At 45.8% G+C, this 20,055-nt stretch overlaps 2 protein-coding genes across 10 annotated transcripts in view; one reads left to right on the plus strand and one right to left on the minus strand.

Annotated features, from left to right (window-relative positions):
- Positions 1-20,055, minus strand: part of LOC135919931 (transient-receptor-potential-like protein) — a 397,285-nt gene that overhangs the window by 110,761 nt on the left and 266,469 nt on the right. For 8 of the 9 annotated variants that reach the window (XM_070534944.1, XM_070534941.1, XM_070534942.1 and 5 more), the window contains one exon: positions 147-391. The exons of the other annotated variant lie outside the window; for it this stretch is intronic. In XM_070534944.1, coding sequence (XP_070391045.1) covers positions 147-244 — 98 coding nt within the window. In that variant the 5' untranslated portion in view covers positions 245-391. The remainder of the gene's footprint in view (positions 1-146; positions 392-20,055) is intronic. 9 annotated transcript variants of the gene reach the window in all.
- Positions 9,552-20,055, plus strand: part of LOC135919933 (proton channel OtopLc-like) — a 153,234-nt gene continuing 142,730 nt past the window's right edge. The window contains exon 1 of the mRNA XM_065453952.2: positions 9,552-9,794. The gene's annotated coding sequence lies outside the window, so the exon portion shown is untranslated. The remainder of the gene's footprint in view (positions 9,795-20,055) is intronic.

Genomic DNA, 20,055 nt, shown 5'->3' on the forward strand with positions numbered 1-20,055 from the left:
GCTCCCGCTAGTCACAACCAGGTTATTAAATTCTTCTACATGTCTAGAAGGGTCCTTCAAACCTACCCCCAAGTTGAATAGGGCGCAAGCAGACCAGCAGACTTCTACAGACGAGCACATATCCGTCCGATCTCCACGAGGCTTACCTTGACGTATATCGAGACGACGCCTGGCCGTCCTGGGGGCACACCTTCACTCTAGCGCACATGCTCTGGGAGTGCGGGTCGACATACCGCAAGTTCATCTAGGAGGTGTGGGACTCGCTTCTGCGTAGCCCCACTCTAGACAAGCAAGTCCTGGCTGCCCGGCGTGCCTGCGACGGGTCCAGTGGGCTAGACCTACCGGTCCCGACGTGGGACCAGCCGGGTGCGCGATGAGTCCACGTCCTCGCCTGAGAGAGAGAGAAGTGGTTCTTGTAGGGAAAGGAGGAAAGGCTGACACTATCTTCTGCAACCCTTGCGGGAGCACGGCTCAGCGCCTGAACTGCAATAAAGTTTCTTCACTCACTCGCTCACTCTGACCACGTTGCGCCTGAAGAACATGTGGCTGACCTCCGCTACTGCCACTCTCCTTACCCCAGCGGCGTCGCCACAGTGCTCTGCCCCGCGACGCGACTGTCCCTCCTGTGTGCTTCTCTGGTCCCCTTCCCGCCCTGTGAGCCTTTCCGAAGAGCTTCTTTGCCGGTACGCGGGACCATACCACGTGCTGCGCCAGTTGTCACCTGTTACCTAGAATACTGCCCCTGCCACTTTCAGTTCACCTCCTCGTCCCTCCTTCAGTCTAGTAACGCCGCTCACGTATCAAGGCACAAGATCTACCACTGTGGTTCCCACGACACCGTTCAGAGCTACAGGACAGTGCTCCTGCCGTCGGGGTTAACGCTACAGAATAGTGATGTCTTTGACGAAGAGCAAGCCAATTAATAAATGAAGAGCTGATCAGGACAACGACGTTATAACCACACACACACACACACACACACACACACACACACACACACATATATATATATATATATATATATATATATATATATATATATATATATATAATTACGGAGCTCTAGAGAAATCTTATCAATTTAATATAAGTGGTAGCCTTGTGTAGGTCTAAACATAATGTTTGCATAAATAGGTAAGCAGTTTACGGTCTTTACTTACTCAACTTTGTATTTTTAAAAATTATGAAATTCTACGTGCCAAAATCACTATATCATTAGGCGGCACGCCATAGTGGGGCACTCCGGAACAATTTGGAACCCCTGCCGTACTTTAACGTGCGCCGGTGGTTTCTCATTCAGCCCTCAATGAAATGCGGCCGCCGTGGCCGGGGTTGCATTTATTGCTTGAATCTCTAACATGTCACTTATTCATTTATTTTGAACACACTAAAGGACCCAAAAAGCATGGCATAGGGGGATACAATTCACACATAATATGTCAACACAACAAAACGACTGAAGACAACAATCAAGCACAGATTTGGGTAATATATACAGCTTGTAAAAAAAACGAAAAGAGATTAGGCCGAGAGCACAGGGTACAATTTATAATGTGCGCAGGGCAGACTGGTAGGCAGACGGGTCAGCCATTGTTACAACATATTTAGGCAGGGCATTCCATTCATTCACTAATAACACCAAAGGGGAATTTTGGACTTCTTTGGTGCTATCAAATATGGGAGACACTTTGCATACACGGTCATTGCGGTTGAACATATAATTGGCCGGCAAGATGGGAGCAGATGAAAAAGGTGAACAGGAATAGTAAAGGGAGTGAAAGAAAGTCTTTGTTGTAAAAAGTTGTAGAGCGCCTCGAATAACCTCAGATTCAGGCATTTCTTTTCTGATAAAATTTGCCTGATTGTTATTACCGAGGAATATAAAAGGCCCCAAAACACAAAGAAAGTTGCAGTTTTGCCCGAAAAGAGAGCCATCGATTGCAACAGCAAATTCGTAGACAGCGTTGACAAGCAAGGACCGTAGTTTTATTGGCAGTATAAGGTTATAAACACTCGCTTACTAAGTAATTTACCAACCATTTGGTCACGCGCGCCCGAGCAAACATGAACAATCTCTCTCGATGACCGCACGCACTTGCCGTCAAAATACTGGAGTAAGTCTGTAACAGCGAGCGAATTGACTTTCGTGTTGCCTCTCGCTTCAACGCGAACTAAGCGGCGAGAATACAGCACACACGAACCTATCAGCACTCGCAACACTGTGTCCCCATCGCAGATCGCTTTCAAGATAACGCCCGCGTGGCCGTAGTACACGCAGCGGTTACCGTTATAGAACGGCCCCCCACACAGCATATGGCGTGCTGCAACGATGTTATCGCATTTGCACCTTATATGGAACAGCACGGCGACTGGGGAAATGTGCCTGGAGTGTCCATATAATTGTTATTGCAATAAGGAACCACGCGATGGGGCGCTCGCGCGACTGCTGTAGCGCTCCGCGGAAACGCGCCCAGAGAGAGAAAGCGCGGCTGAGGTCCAACTGTGACAACAAAAAGTTCGCCAAACGTCGACACTAATCATATCATTCTCACGCGCTTTACCCTTTCCTTCCCTGAAACCGAACAAAAGCTGTTTCCTATCCTCCCGCAATTTTCGATGCTTTATCATTTCGCCTGCGCTCGGCCAGTAGTACGCACTTCCGCCGTTATGCGACAAGCTCCGGATGCCGAGATACCTACAACTGGCGCCAGGCGCCGTCCCTACCCCGTGGTTGCAGTCGGGATGCGCCACGCTTGCTAACCCATTGCACACTTGAGCGGAGCACAGTAGCAGTCGGGCAAGCACCCCATCACATGAGTTTTTTTTTTCGTATTTCTCGGGCTTTTGTTTGTCTCCGCAAAAACAGCCAGGCGCATCATAGCACAAAGAAAAAGCTTAGATCCGCCGTTGAGGTGCTCTACAACTTCATAATTGGCATGTTAAAATTCAACCAATTATTAAAAAAGGTAGCAGTTTGGCCTGGAAGGCGAAGCATCGATTGCGACAGAAATTTAGTAGACAGCGTTGTTAAGTAAGGAAAGTACTTTTATCGGCCGTACAAGCTCGGAAACATTCCCTTACTAAATCAATTAACAATCACGGTGTCATTAACGCAAATAGTTGGGCTAGTTGGTGCTGACGCATTTGTTGAGACATATTTACTAGCGCCAACAAGACTATCGAAAAAAATTTGAAACAGGACAGAGTGTAGCGCTCTGTCCTGTCTCAACTTTTTTTCCGTTAATCTTTTCAGCGCTAATAACTATGTTTCAGCAAATGAATCATAGTGTCAGCGCACACAAGCAAAGACCACATCAGAACACATTACATTTGATGACCGCGGACACTGGCTGTCTAAACGCTTGTGTGAGCAAGCGCGATAGCAGCAGCGAGCGAAATGACTTTCGTGCCGTTTATCGCTTCAACGCGAGAGCGGCAAGAACGCAGCGCACACAAAGGTATGAGCCGTCTACAGATCACTTTCAAGATACGGCACGGACCCGTCCAAAGTACGCCCTTATTGGCGGAGTCGAACTCGCCCCCCTCTCTTCCGCGCTACCTCCTTGCTTTCCTCCATATATGGCGCGCGAGATTGACCGGCAATCGTTAGTTCCCTTCAAAACAGAGACTTCTACTTTTTCCCCATTAAGAAGAAACCTCCATATGAAAGCCGGAGTCTCTTGCGTTCAAAGTTTTGTTTGGTTGGTGTATGTGTTTCTTTGTCATGTTTCATCCCGACAGACAGGCTTCCGTGAAACCCTCGATGATACAACTTTTATGCGTAAGCACTTCTTCCCTAAACTGTGTGTTTAGGTGACAAAACATATTTTTCTAGACGCTCTGGAGTGAATTATTCACGGTGCGAAACCTCAATTCGCGGTTCTTAAAAAGGCAGTTTGGCTTGATAAATATAGATTCTATGTGGAGTTTATCAGGCATAATTACTGAAGCTTGCGAGTACATTGAACTCAGAGGAGGCTACTGTAGGTAAGTTCATTAAACTGAGCGAACTCCGGGTTAACAACAGGTATAACTCTTGATCTGCCCCTAGTGATCTTGAAAATTGAACATACACTAAAATGATTGAATATTACACATACGCATCCTACAACTCCCAAGGTAGTGACAGTTTGGACGCTTTGTGAAAGCACACAGATCAGGGGGTTTATCTTTGTGGTGTCCAGCTTCCAGCAGTGCAGCAGGTTTCAGCGGGATAGAGGGATGCTTCCAGAATCTCCATAACCTATAACAGTAAGAAATGTTTAATTTATTGTGCTGTGAACCTGGACATTTGTGATTTACCATTGTCATGTGGAATTGCAAGAAGAGCTTCCGACAGGCAGCTGCATCAATCAGCGCCTGGTTGTACACATGTATCTTCGTTATATCTCATGAGATTACATTGCTATTTTGCAACAAGAAAAATTTCAGGAAGGAACGAAAACCACAGCAAACATCAGACTGCGAGGACAATCATCACCAAAACTCAAATATCTAGTAAAACATGTAACATCGCAGTAAGAAGAATTATTGAGCTTATAAAAGCATTCTGAAACCTAGGCCGCGATTTTGCAGCACTACTATTCCTTTTCGCTCTTCGTTAGTGGTCTCACCGATGCCCCAGCCCGTGTTACGTACTGGAAGAGCCGGCCTTTAACAGTAGGCCATAAGAGCGGCAGAGCATTGAGTGGTAAGTATCGCTACAAAATCGCAGTGCTTACTTCATTACGTATTGGCGTAACCTACGATTGCAAGAGCTGACATCCTGGGAGGACGACGATGACGACGAACGCGTAAGCAGCGAAGACCGGCTCCCGCTTCTGAAAACGATTTCGCCTGTACCAGCTGCACCACACGCCGCAACTCGTCCGACGCAGACGCGGGGAGCGATCCCAAGCCAATAGAAGCAAGGCTCCGGCCTTCGCCATGCGCAAGCGACAGCTCCCAGCCGTCGCCGGTCGCTCCGGAGCTCGCGGGTGCTCCTGATCCAGAAGGCCCTCCCTGCCTTACGGACGGCGTTGCAGGTCCAGGAGCAGATCCAGGTCCAGGGGCAGATCCAGAAACCACACCAGGAGCCGCTCTGTCTCCATGGCCCGGTCTTGTTCCAGAGCCGGCCAGCAGAGGAAGATAAAGTCTACCCTATCCTGGGCCAACATGGTTGCTGGCGGCGGCGGAGCGAGACCCTCCCGGAGATCACGCGACCTGCTTCCAGAGCAAGCTTGGGACGCCGAGGTAGCGCGCCTTCAGAAGGAAAACGCGGACTTAAAAGAAATGGTCAGAAAGATGGCTAGCGAAATGAGAGAGATAAATAAATTGGTAATTTGTCAGAATGCTTCTGCCAAAGCGTCGGCGACGATCGCCGTCGAAGCACCAGTTCCGGCTAGCGACTCGGTATATATAGGGGCTGCCAAGCGTAGAGCAGTTTCCAGGAAGGAAGAATCAAGTTCGCAAACTAATGAGATCACAGGCATGTTGGCCACGCTCACTAACAGCGTGTAGCAGTTACAGCAAGGCTTAGCACAGGTGCAGGTCACCCTACGGGACCCGAAGAAAGGCCTAGGTGCGCTGTCCGATCGCATGGACTTCCTCGAGCGTCTGGTGGCGTCAAGCACTACGTCTGCAACTCCGATGCAGATTGTTGTTCCGAACGCATCGGGGACTATAATCAGGGCTACGAGCACATCGGCGCGTCAGAGTAGGGGGCACTTTTTACGTGCACCTGTGCTTACACGGGGTACCACAGAAAATTTGGCTAATCATGAATAGTTCCAAAGATGAGTTCAGAATTTGGCGATAGAACTGCAGGGGGTACTCCAATAAGAGGGCTCCGTTGCAGCAATATTTTACATCGCTAGCTAACAAACCGCAGGTAATAGTATAAGAGAAAACCCTCATTTCTGCCGCATCCCTCCCTGGTTATCTGGCCGTCTCCGTGCAGCCAGTAGGTCGGGGAGTATGCACGTTAGTTGACAGCGGCGTTATGGACTTGTCTCACGACCTGAAGCTGGCGAGTTGCAAGATCGAATACGTCATGGCGGAGGTTCTGCTCTACACGAGACAACGCAACTAGCGGAGAAACAGCGTGTTTATACTCAACATCTACAGCAATCCTAACGACTAGCAACAGCGGTTCGAAACGATACTCAAGACGTCTGTCGACCTGGCAGGCACCCCTCCCCTGGTCATCGTCGAGGACTTCAACGCCCCGTACGGAAGGGGGGGGGGGCACGTCTACGACACGAGCAAGGGCCGGGGTATGTGGCAGAACGCCAAAGAAATGCACCTCCCGCTCATCACGGACAATGTGTTCCCTACCCGAATCGGCAAGTCCGTGATTCGGGACAACACCCCCGATCTGGCGTTCATGAAGAACGTCGAGAGAGCCGTGCGGAGTGACACCGCAATGGGCTTCGGTAGCCACTATTACGTGCTCGATACAAGATTCGACGTCGCCCGAAGTAAATCCAAAGAGTTCGCCGTCACGGACTGGGAACTGTTTCACAAGCTCTGCAGCAACGAAAATGCACCCGTCCGCAAAGACCTAGAAGACTGGTGCGAGCGACTCAAGAGTGACGCCGAGCCATCCACTAAGAAGATCGCCAGCGACCTTGAGGTAGCGAAGATGGACAACAGGCTAGCCCACCTGATCGAGGCCAAGCAGGCGCTGCTCTTCCGATGAAAGGGACAAACGTTCAACCAAAGATTGAGGAAAAAGATCTCCGAGCTCAACAATGCCATTGAAGATCACTCTCGGACCCTCGGCAAGCAGCAATGGGATGAGGTCTGTGACTCGATTGACGGGTAGATGCGTAACGACAAGTGCTGGGGCATGCTCAAACATTTCCTCAACAAGGGCAGCACCAGATACAGTCAGAGACACATGCTCGGCAGAGCCCTACACGAAGCTACCATATCCTGTTCCGGTAACAAGCTCATTGCCAAGCTCAGGGAGAACTACCTGCCCGTAAATCACGGAGACGAGGAAGTCCGGTTTGCTGACTACCTCGGCCCGGCCCGTCCGGAGTTGGACGAAGACTTCACCGTGGGGAAAATCGGACAAGCGATTTTTGCACTCAACGGCAAGCCTGCGCCAGGTGCCGATAGAAACATCAACAAGACGCTGCGGGATCTTGACGATCATTTGATTGAATAACTCACCGAGAAGATAAACGAGACGTGGAAAAACGGCAGCGTCCCAGAGCAATGAAAGACCGCCAACATTGTCCTCATCCCCAAACGCTGCAAGGTTCCGAACGTAGACAACATCCGACCCATCTCTCTCATGTCCTGCGTCGCAAAGGTGGCGGAGCACGTCGTCCTCAACAGACTAAGCAAATATTTTGACGAGAACAACCTCAATACTCACAACATCATTTACTTCGGTGCCGACCTCTCGTCGCAGGACACCACAGAGATGGTGAAACATCAAATCATCGATGGTGCACCAGGGACACCAGGGCCCTGCTTAGACTCGACCTCGAGAAGGCGTTTGACAATGTTCTCCACGAATACATTCTGGCCTCCGTTGCGGACCACAAGCTGTGGCCCGGACTGTATAACTACGTCCGTTCGTTTCTGACAGGGAGGAAAGCCAAGCTGCGGATCGGGGACTTTTGTCTCCGACGAGGTGCTGCTAGGCCCACGGGGCACGCCGCAAGGCTCGGTCATTTCGCCTACTTTCTTCAAATCTGCATGGTCGGCCCCTCAAGGAAGCTGGCTCAAGTTTAGGGTATGAAACACACCATCTATGCCCTCCACATCACGATCTGATGCACCAGCCGTAGTGAAGGGCAAGTAGGTAGTGCCATGCAAGAGGCCGTAGACGTCATGGAGCACTACCTGCTACCCACCAGACTCAGGTGCTCCCCGACCAAATCCGAGCTTCTCCTTTAGAGAAAAGAAATAGGGGTAGACCCAAGTGCTGGTAACGGGTCTTGGAAAAAGATATTCACCTCTTCACTTGTAGCAGCGATCCGATACCCAGGGTCGAGACCATCGGAGTCCTGGGTATGTTCGTCGAATCAGGTGGCGGCAACGGCACTGCATTCCGCAAGATTATTGAGAAGAGCGACAACGCTTTTCGGGTCGTGCGGAGGTTCACGAACAGGCATCGTGGCCTCAAGGAAGACAACCCACTTGGGCTTATCAATGCCTTTGTGCTGTGTCACTTCACCTATACGGTGGCCATGCACAACTGGCTCCGAGCAGAGCGGGACAAGCTCAATGCCCTCATTATAAAATTCGTCAAGAGAACCCTCGGGCTACCCGTCAGAACGCATACCGATGACATCCTTCGGCTCGGCATGCACTACACCATGGAGGAGATAGCCGATGCTACGGAATGGGCCCAGCTAACTCGGCTGCCCACTACGCCGGCCGGCAAGCGTATCCTCGATAAAATTGGACTTCGCCCCACCAAGAACTTCGCTGACAACACCCACATCCCCAGAGGAATAGGGGAGAAGATCGTCGTCACCCCGTAGCCCCGCAACATTCATGCCGTTCACAACGCAGGTCATCGCAAGGCAAGAGCACCGAATACACTGAAGCAAATCTGCAAGAACAAGATCGAATCAAGCTTCGTCGACGGCGCCACGAATAGCAAGTCATCAACTGTGCTATGGTCTGGACGAAGGACCCCGAGGTGGTCGAGCAAGTGGCCATTGGACTCGCCATGCAAGATAGCCGGAGAAACAGGGTGTGCAGCGATTCGAAAGCGGCCGTCAGGGCATTCTAGAAAGGCCAGACAGCCCGGCTGGCAGTTCAAATTATGAAAGGCGCCAAGCACGGCAACACATTCGTACACTCCATCCTTTGGTTCCCTGCCCACGTCGGGGCGATTGAAGGGGTTCCTCTGAACCTCAACGAGTCTGCCCACGAGGCTGCACGTGGCTTTACCGACCATGCTGCCCTCGGATCGGGCGACTCTCTACCCGGACACAGAGACGCTCCAACCACACACAATGAAATTACTAAATTCTTTTGCTTAGAGAGAAAGGTTTTCCCGCCGCCTCACTCCAAACTAAGGATGCCGCAGGCGGTCCCGCTCAGACTTGCGAACTAACTTCTACCCAAGTTCGGCGTCTCTTTAACAGCATATATCCTGAGATTTACCCGAATTGTTCTTGCGTGGCCTGTGGTGAGGCTGCAACTTTGTCTCACATGCTCTGGGTGTCCTGTGTAGTTGGGCACTAAGTTCACCAAGGAAGAGTGGGACGCGCTGCTGCGAAGTCCTATTATTCAGGACCAAATCCTTGCCGTCCAGCGCGCCCGTGATCGGGCCGGTAGGCTAGATCTGTCAAGTCCCGTCATGGGATTAGCCGGGTTAGCGTTTTATCGCGTTTTGCTGGATCCAATAACAGTTTATTCAGTCACTCACTCAGAGCTGACATCCTGTTCTTAAGAAGATATATGTACTTCAACTACCCCGTTCACGCGCACGACAACACTCAGGGAATGCAGCCACCTAACCGTCCGTCTGCCTTCACTTTCAGCTTGTTCTCGGACTGCTGCTTCACGCCTGTCCGGGCCTTGAACCACCAGGAATGACCGGGATAACAAGGATTTTCAATGTGACCAGCTGCCACGTGCCGGATGTCATGCTGATAAAGTCATGGGATTCTGAGCTGCACCGTTCGTCGTCAACCTGCGCAGACCGCTGGGCGCACAACCAGTGCTCCGCGCCACCTCACAGCCCGCCTATAGAAGCCGATCACACGCAAGCCGAGATCATTGGGCACGACAGCACTCCGGGAATACAGCCACCTAACAATACGTTTGTCTTCATTCTTCAGGTGAGAAACCGATACGGAAAATGTATTCGCTCTAGTGACCCATTCTTGTTAATGCTGCCGTGCCCAAGGCTGTGTGGTATCGTGTTTCAGCACGCTGTGCTTATGCCAAAGCTTCTATTACTTGGTGGAGATATCAAAACTAATCCCGGCCCCGAAATAGGTGAACAATTAAAGGAAATAGCCGCAGATAATAAAGACATTAAGGAAAATCATCTAGCTGAAATAGATAAGAAATTGAACTAGTTGACCAGCCTAGAAGAAAAAGTCCATTCTTCTCAAGAGCAAATAGCAAGCATGAATTCGGTAATAATACCATTGCAGTATAGAATCGATGATCTAGAGAATCGTAGCAGACGCTTCAATTTGATAATATACGGACTACCAGAAGCCACTGGAGAGACATCTTTGACACTGGAACGCACAGTGAATGAAGACGTTGTCGAAGGCCCTCTGTAATTCAAAGCAGTAGCCATCGAACGCGTACATCCGATAGGGAGAGCAGAACCTAACAAGATTCGGCCTGTAATCTTCAAATTTCTACATTCAAGAGATAAGTATACAATACTGAAAAGGGGGTGCAAACTTAAGGACACTCATCTATCTATTGCAGAAGACTTTTCAAAACGCGTGCGGGATATCGGAAGAAAACTTTGTAACAGCGCCAAAGTAAATCGGGAAAAAAATGAAAAGGTTTCGCTTGTTTTCGACTAACTATATACATTAACAATCACCTGTATGTTTGGATCAACAAGCAGAATGACAAGGTGGCGCTTGAAAAAAAAGCGATTCAGAAAGGGGGCAGAAAATCGCCGTGCCGGCAAAGCAGCGAACATCACCGGAAAACACAAAATCGCAGATGTAACTCGCCGAAGCGCAAAATCAGCGAACTAACACTTTTCACAGTAAATGCTAGAAGCGTATTCGACAAACCCTACGCATTTCAAAACTTGATAAATGTTTATGAACCTGATGTAGCAGCTATAACAGAAAGGTGGCTCACGTTCTACACTCTTGATCATGAGTTCACGCCGCCAAATTATTCCGTAATCCGAAAAGACCGTCCCACACGTGCTGGCGGAGTGGCGTTATTAACAAAAAAAATGTTTTCCTTTACCGTTCTGCCTGAGATAAAAGACGCTGAGGCGCAATTTTGTAAATTGCTTTGCGAAGGTAGAAACGTTGTCTTAGGGTGCGTTTATCGGAGCCCGAGCTCGAGTGACGCGTCTATCAGTACATTCACGACTGCATGCAACGTGACTCCCATGGTTCACGCATGGCCCGTATGGGTGATTTTAATCTTTCTGACATTAATTGGAATGACATGTGCCAGTCATCAGCGGCCTCGGATGCACTATTTGATCTTATGTTAACCTTCAATCTTCATCAGATCGTTTCACGTCCAACGCGTTCGCAGGGAACTAAAAACATTCTTGACCTAACACATATCCGCCATCATTTCGATATTAACCATGTACGAACTGACGTAATTCATGGCATATCAGATCATGACGTACCAGTATGCGTATTACCACTTGTTGGTATTGCTTCCCACTTTCCTGCGTTCATAGTAACCGACTTCCGAAACGCTGATGACAATAGCATATTAACATACCTTGATCACGATTTCCAGCCTTTTTCCGAAATGGGTTCCAATGCCTCTGTTGACGTAACTTCCCTTTGGCTTATGGTCAAATCTATCGTGCTCTAATTTGTCCCAAACTACTGGCCTACTAAAACCAAGCGGCCGCAAAAAATAACCCCTGGATAACCCGAGATAACCCGATTCAGGCAAAGCCCCGTGTGAAAAGATCGCGTAGAACAATAAAAATTAAAGGAGGAGACGAATCTAGGGTCACGAAACTTCCTAATTTCATCGCAGAATTGAAGCTTACAGCCAAGCGTGCTAAGGAATATTGTTTTAATGTAACGTTAACGAGCTTTATTACTAGAAATCCCGGAAGGTTCTGGAGGCACTTTCGCACCAATTATAGAGAAGCGTCCCACTTACGCCAAGAGGAAGTAACTGGGAAAGCCAACGCATATAAGATTTTCGATTAATCAGTATTTCCTACAGACAATAACATTATTCCCCCCATTCTAACCAGACGGTGTAAGTATTGGCAAATTAGACATTACGGAAGCTGGCATACTTAATCTTCTGCTTAATCTTGCCCTTAAAAAAGGCAGCAGTCCTGACAACAAACCTAACGACTATCTGAAAAGGTATGCGGAATGGTGCAGTAGATACCCCGGCATAATTTTTCGTAAGTTACTCACGACTTCACAACTACTGAACAACTGGAAAATTGCAAAGATAATACCTAGACATAAATCAGGCGAGACAGCAGAAATTTCAAATTTTAGGCCCATTTCAATAACTAGTACATCCTGTAAGCCTCTAGAGCACATAATCTTAAAGCACATAACAGTTTTTCAAGAGAACATTGGCATCTTGTCTTCCTACCAACATGGCTTTCGCAGTGGTTTATAAACAGTCCCCGAACTAACAGAACTAGTCCACGATATTGCATTTACTGTCAACCACAACGGCCAGACTGACATGAATTTCTTGACCTATCTAAAGCATTTGATTCTGTATGCCATAACAAACTAATCGCTAAAGTTGAAAGTGTTCTTGCGGAAGCGGTCCTTTCAGCCTGGATAAAAGAATTTAATAATTTGTAATCTGTGAAAAAATGCTATCTAACACTGTCGCCGTTACTTCCGGAGTTCCCCAAGGCTCAGTTCATGGGCCATTACTCTTCCTAATCTATATTAATGAGATCACAGCTAACATTGGTTGTATTATAAAACCATTCACCAACGACTGCATTATTTATAGTGAAATAACTAATTATAGCGAACACATCGCACTTAATACATCCCTCAACACTCTAGCTATTCGGTGCGCTAATTGGCAGATGTCAGTTAACGGAAAAAAAGTCTGTGGCCATGACCGTAACAAGGAAAACAAGATCTTCTAACTTTACGTATGAGATTAACAACACACCACTAACTAAAGTTGAACAAGATAAATTCCTGGGAGTTACATTTCCCTAGGCCCTCAGGTTTTTTTCGAATATTTCGAAGGTCACCGCAGGAGCACTACGCAAATTATTCTTCCTCAAAAGAAGCCTTGCGCTCCCTACGACGTCAACGAAGCTACTGGCCTACGCAATGTTCGTTAGGCCAGTTCTCGAATATGTAAACACAGTCTGGTTTCCTCATACAACGACTAACATAAAAAAATTAGAAACAGTACAAAGAAAGGCTATAAGGTTCATTCACAACAACTATAAACGCGCTGACACACCGACTAATCTTCTAACGCAGTCTGGAGTGGAAACATTATCTACGAGAGCAAAACACGCTCGCCTGAAAGACTTGTTTCAGCTTCTAAAAATAACTATAAGATAGATGTGTCCAGGTACATTTCATTTTATGAAGCTCTAAAGACACGTAAGAAACATGCGTATACTTTAACAGAATACACATGCAACAACGACACGTTTAAGTATTCATTCTTCCCCCTCACAGTAGCTGAATGGAACCGACTTGATCCTGCTATAACCGCCATCGAATCGTTGTCCAAATTTACCTGACAATAGAACCTGCAGTGTGAAATAAAATCATTTATTTTCGCATGAATCATCGTCACCAATCTTGAGTTGTGTCGCTTTTGACGTCCCATTTTTCTTTTTCCTTTTCAATTCGTTTCTGCTCGCTCTCAAAGTTTATATGCTTTAAGCGCATCTGTTCACACAACTTTAAATGTTTGTGACGCGTTAAGTGTTATCTTTCAGTTTGCTCCTATTTCAGTATAACTGGTTACTTACATGTTCTTCACTGCTAGTATCATGTTAATTAACTGTCATGTGAAAACATGCATTCTTGTTCCTAAACTCAGCTTCCTTCTTATATTGCCGTCCTTGGGCAATTCTTCTCTTTTTATTTTCCTGTTTTTCAATGAACTGCTCCACCTAGATGCGTACCGATATATATGTATACTGTATAAGCCGACTGCCACGCTCTCAAATGAGATAGCAGTATTGTCAATAAAAGAAATATATAGTAAAGGCCACGTCTGATTGAAATGTCTCGATTAAAAAGAAACCTCGCCACTGTAATATCAGCTTGTATCTGTCCTGTAGTAAAAAGACAAATATCAGAAGACACCCAAGAACATAAACAATAGAGGCAGGTTCTCTCGACGCGGGCCTTCAAACTAAACTGTATACGCGAAACAGTCATCATACAAGCTGATATCTGCTCAAGCGTCAAACATAGCAATCGGTTACCAACGCGCGAAGCCCATGACACATCGGCGTATACATTACACATGCACTGTACTTGCAGGAATGCCTATATAACAAAGCATTTCCTACCAGAAAATTACCGAACAACCCGTAACTTTCAGTGTTCCATAGTTCTGTGCCAGTTAAGTCATAGAAATCAGGCCGGGTAGCATACTTCACAGCTGAATGAAAGCACACGGTAACATCAGAGGAAGCTTTCGTGAAACTGCTTGCTAAATGTGTACAGCAACATGGGCCACCTGCCCTCAGAATGCGCCGTGCTCTAGTTACACAAAGCGCATTACATGAAACAAAAGCTACAAGAATTCGCGCAAGTGATAAACTTGCTTGCCTTTCAAGACGTAGCCCACAAACGCTCTTTCGTCTCACTGGTACCGTGGCACGGACGCTTTACCGGCACAAACACTAGAATTTCCGAGGAATCCCAGCTGCACGAAAGCACAACCTTCAACAACTTTTCCAATGCACTATGATTCTAAGCACCAGTACCAGGCTTATCACGAGAGATTGCGATAAGGCAGCTCGGACAGGCGCTGTAGTAGGACGCAGTTGACACTTGGGCATCGCATCATAGACACGGTGAAATAATGGCGTTTCACGAGTCCGGAGGTGTTGCGATGAATAATGCACACGATAAGGAGCGCATTTCCGTCAGCACTCCTAAAATATAATTCAACTACCACCTCACTGTAACGAGCACTCGGCCACAGCCATCGTGTTCCACGTTGCATGAACGGACGGACGGACGGAGGATGGATGGAGGATGGATGGATGGATGGATGGATGGATGGATGGATGGATGGATGGATGGATGGATGGACGGATGGATGGATGGATGGACGGATCGGATGGATGGACGGACGGACGGACGGACGGACGGACGGACGGACGGACGGACGGACGGACGGACGGACGGACGGACGGACGGACGGACGGATGGATGGATGGGTGGGTGGGTGGGTGGATGGATGGATGGATGGATGGATGGATGGATGGATGGATGGATGGATGGATGGATGGATGGATGGATGGATGGATGGGTGGGTGGGTGGATGGATGGATGGATGGATGGATGGATGGATGGATGGATGGATGGATGGATGGATGGATGGATGGATGGATGGATGGATGCTATGAGCATCCCTTTTGGAGCGAGGTGGTGGATTGCGCCACTTAGTTCTTGTTATTAAATTGCCTAATGTCCTGCCTATGTGAAAAAAGAAAAGCAACCAAAAGCACAAAAACATGAATAATACCCGTAAGAAATCTTTCTGAACCCCTATTCGGAAGATTGTTCTTGTGCGTCTCTGTTCTGTGTCGTTTCCCTATTTCTCTTCCACCAATCGAATCGCTTCTTACTAATCTCTATAGCGGGCATGTTTACTTTCACCCAGCTCTCGCAGAACCCATGGGTTTCAAAGAGGCCAGAGGAGCCTTAATCGACCACTCGGCAGATACCTTCACATTCTAATAAAACATGCGCCATCGTTTCCCTAGCTTTGCGACCGCAAGTACTGCTTCTTCTTCCTTCTGATATCTAGCTTTATAAGTGCGTCTCCTAAGGCATCGCAATCTCGCTTCAAAACGTAAAGAACTTCCCCTTGAGCTCTCCTAAATTCTTTCTTGCCTGATTTGTTATTTTTCTCTTAAGTAGTTACTCATAGCAGGTTTGTTTCCCGCTGCCGCCGGCCATGAGATTATCTCAGCCTGACTTTGCACTTGATGTTCTTTGTTGCCACATTGTCACCATACAGGTTGCATACTTGCTGGTAAGCTTCCTAGTCCTTTTGCTCCACTGCGAACCACTGTTCTTCCTGTAGAAATACTTCAACACTCTCCCATGACATTTACTTCCTTCCATATTCCTCAGTCGATCTTCATAATACAAGTTTACTCTGAGCTTGTCTCACTTCAAAACTTCTCCACCCCATATCACCCTGCACAGCTTCATTTGTAGTCTTCCCATCAGCGCTCAATGCGAGGCGTCCCACTGACCTTTGGTTGCCATCGAGTCCTGATTCTACACCTGATTTCAAGCAAACAAACGCAAACAACCGCAGAGTAAGTCCTGGAACCATTACACGTTTCAACATACCCCAGGAGCGCCTCGTACCTGTTGTATCCCCATAGCACCCTGTGTTTCTTTATGGCTGCATTTCTCTTCCACCTTACTTTTATTGTTTTTTTCCTGTGTTTGTATATATATATATATATATATATATATATATATATATATATATTTATTTATTTATTTATTTATTTATTTATTTATTTTCTTCGGTTATCCATATACCGCGATATTTACAGAGACATGACAGAGACATGACAGAGACATAGAGATATTCTGGTTTGCGGAGACGTAGAAGAAAATCCAGGTCCAACAGAAAAAGATCTCTTGCTAGAACTATTAAATGGGCAAAGTAAAATTCTTTCTACTATACATGATATGCAAGCAACACAGAATGAAATGCAAAGGAACCTATCAAAATTAACAGAAAGAACTGATGACATCGAGCGACGATTGGGTGGTTTAAGTGCACTGAACTCTAGCGTAGAAAGCATCAAAACAACAATAACGAACCTCGAGGAAGAACTTGCTAACATTAGTGAACATGTTGATGATCTAGAAAACAGAAGTAGGAGAAATAACTTAATAATTTATGGCTTACATGAACCTAGAGTTGAATCTTCAGAAGACTTAGAACGAAATGTAAAAGATGAAGTCTTTAGTAAAAAACTAGGCATTAACGTAACAGGCATAGAAAGGTGTCATAGACTCGGAAGAAAAGACGAAAATAAAACCCGTCCAGTGATTCTAAAATTTCTTGACTACCGAGAGAAGAATGCCCTGCTTAGAGCATCGCATAAACTAAAGGGCAGTGAACTGTCGCTATCTGAAGACTTTTCTAAGCGAGTACGTGACACACGGAGGCTTTTATGGGAGAGTTCTAAGGAAGAAAGGCAGAAAAACATGAAAGTAAAGCTGCATTACGATAAGTTGAGCATCAACGGGAGTTTGTTTGGTTGGGATGCTGAAAAAAAATGCCGTTACAAGTTGAAGAAATCAAGTTCTCAAAATTGACAGACTAAGCGCGGGCGTGGCTCTTTAGGAATACTTAACGTAAATTGTAGGAGCATTATAAACAAGCGTTCAGAGTTAGAGGGAATTCTTTTGTCGTATAACCCAGATATCGTTGTATTGACAGAGACATGGTTAAATGAAGAAATATATGATAGCGAGTTCGTTCCACTTGGGTATTGCGCATTCAGAAAAGACAGAGGTAGCAGGGGCGGAGGTGTAGCCATCCTTTTCAAGGATAACATTAAGCTCTTAAAGATGCCTGATTTATCAGATGTTGAATGCATATTTTGCAAGGCCTACCATGAAAATATTCGATATGTCATAGCTGCTCTGTACCGACCTCCTAATTCTGGTGTTGAAGTTTTGGATTCTTTGAAGCTATACATGAGCGAGCATGTGAAACCCGCTGACCGAATTATTCTCTCGGGAGATTTTAACTTGCCAAGCATTGATTGGGAAACGATGTCGGTCAAAAGTGATAACGATAACTTAGGGGAGGCCATGCTGGACATTGTCTTTTCTTTTAATTTATTACAGTTAGTGGATACCTGTACTAGAATACAGGGTAATTCTGAAACAATCCTGGACCTCTTTTTTGTAAGTGGGACCATAAGTAGTCGCACTAAGTGCGATGTATTTCCCGGTATATCGGATCACGAGGCTGTGTTACTAACCATAGATAATATGAATTGGAAAGACAGCTTCAGCGCTGTCCGATTCCGCAATTTCTCCCGAGCTGATGATGTTTCGATTATAGATACGCTTTCGTTTTGCTTAGATTCATTTTCAGAGAATATTGTAGATGTGCAGGAACTATGGGAACGCTTTAAGAGTATTGTTAATAAATGCATTGAAAAATATGTACCAACTATTGTTAAGAAAAGAAAAAAGAATCCCTGGATTTCTCGGGAGACGCTGAGATTGAAAAGGCAGCTCAAGAGGTTAAAAGATAAAATGAAAAAATCAAGCAGTGCTTCACCAGATCAACGGCAGAAATTTCTCTCTCTTTCATCTAAACTTCGGATCCAATTATCTACTGAGAAACAACGTTACTATGAAGAATCATTGCCTAAATTCATCACAGCGTCTCCAGATAGATTTTGGCGAGAGGTGTCACCGAAACATTACCAATGCGATGTTTTTGAAGTTGATGGCATTCACTTGAATGATGAAGAAAAAATTGCTAACTTATTTAATGAGCATTTCCACTCAGTTTTTACTAGTGATGATGGTGTCTTACCTATGTTTGAGAATTGTTTGCCCCCTATTTCTGATGTATCAATAAGCGAACAGGGTATATTCCACATGCTTTTAAAACTTGATGAAAAGAAAAGTTCAGGCCCAGACGATATACCCAACACTTTCCTAAAAAGGTATGCCGAATGGGTTTCGAAATACTTGTACATTGTGTTTTTACGTTCCTTGGAAGAAGGTCAGCTCCCGAATGACTGGAGAACAGCCCGAGTAACACCACTTCATAAACAAGGTGCCAAACAGTCTATAAAGAATTACCGCCCCGTATCTTTAACCTCTAACACTTGCAAATTATTAGAGCACATAATACATAAACATATCGTGGATTTTTTAGATACACATAACATCTTAACAAAATGCCAGCATGGATTTCGGAAAGGGTACTCAACTTGTACACAGCTAGTTGCTACTATCCATGATTTTGCCATATCTGTAAATAACGTAAAACAAATTGATGCAATTTTTATGGACTTCTCCAAAGCTTTCGACAAAGTATCACACAGTAAATTGTTATTTAAATTAAATAGTCTGCTTAAAAACTCTCAACTTGTTAATTGGATATCAGCGTATTTGAACAATCGCCATCAGTTTGTTGCATTCAAAGGACATCAATCTAACCAGTTACCAGTAAAATCGGGTGTCCCGCAGGGCTCGGTCCTAGGGCCACTCCTTTTTCTTATGTATGTCAACGACATGGTAGAAGGCATCTCTGTCAAAATAAAATTATACGCGGACGATTGTGTTCTATATACGGAGGTTAATGATCAATCTGATCAGGCATTGTTAAACAATAATTTTCAGCGTGTTGCTTCTTGGTGTAAGCGGTGGCAGATGAGTATAAATTTCGACAAGACCGTTTTCATGCGGATCACTCGTAAGAAGAGGCCCTTATCGTTTCCGTATAATTTTAACAATGTGCTTTTGTCTGAAGTGTCTGAATACAAATATCTTGGGCTATGGATTTCAAACAATCTTAGGTGGAACAAACATATTCACTACGTGACAGCGAATGCTTATAGAAAGTTATTCTTTTTAAGAAGAACATTAACTTTGGCTACCCCTGCTGTAAGAAGATTAGCATACACATCCATTGTCCTCCCAGTCTTAGACTATGCTGCTATAATATGGGACCCCTATACAAAAGGTAATATTCTGAAACTAGAGAATGTCCAAAAAAAAGCTGTACAGTTCATTTATAACAACTTTCGACGTAGCTCAATCACTGAACTACAAGCTCGCGCTAACCTAATCCCGTTATCCGATAGAAACCGCTCATCGCGACTAAAATTTTTATATCAATTAGTTAAGGGGCACTATAATGTCGACGTTAGCGAATGGATTACATTTTCTTCCGGTTATTCGACACGCCAAAGACATGAACTAACAATTACACCTTTTCGTTCTCATAATGATTCTTTCAAGTATTCATTTTTTCCACGAACAGTCAGAGACTGGAATAATCTCAGCAGCTGTATCGTTCAAGCAGACTCTTTGTCAACTTTCGCATCCCTTCTTGATGGCTGAAACATAATTGGTTATATTATAGTGACTGTCTATATGATTTATACGTTGAGTGTTCGTCTATTTCATTTGCACATTTGATAAATGT

This window comes from Dermacentor albipictus, chromosome 3 (genome assembly GCF_038994185.2).
Source record: "Dermacentor albipictus isolate Rhodes 1998 colony chromosome 3, USDA_Dalb.pri_finalv2, whole genome shotgun sequence".
Taxonomy (NCBI): domain Eukaryota; kingdom Metazoa; phylum Arthropoda; class Arachnida; order Ixodida; family Ixodidae; genus Dermacentor; species Dermacentor albipictus.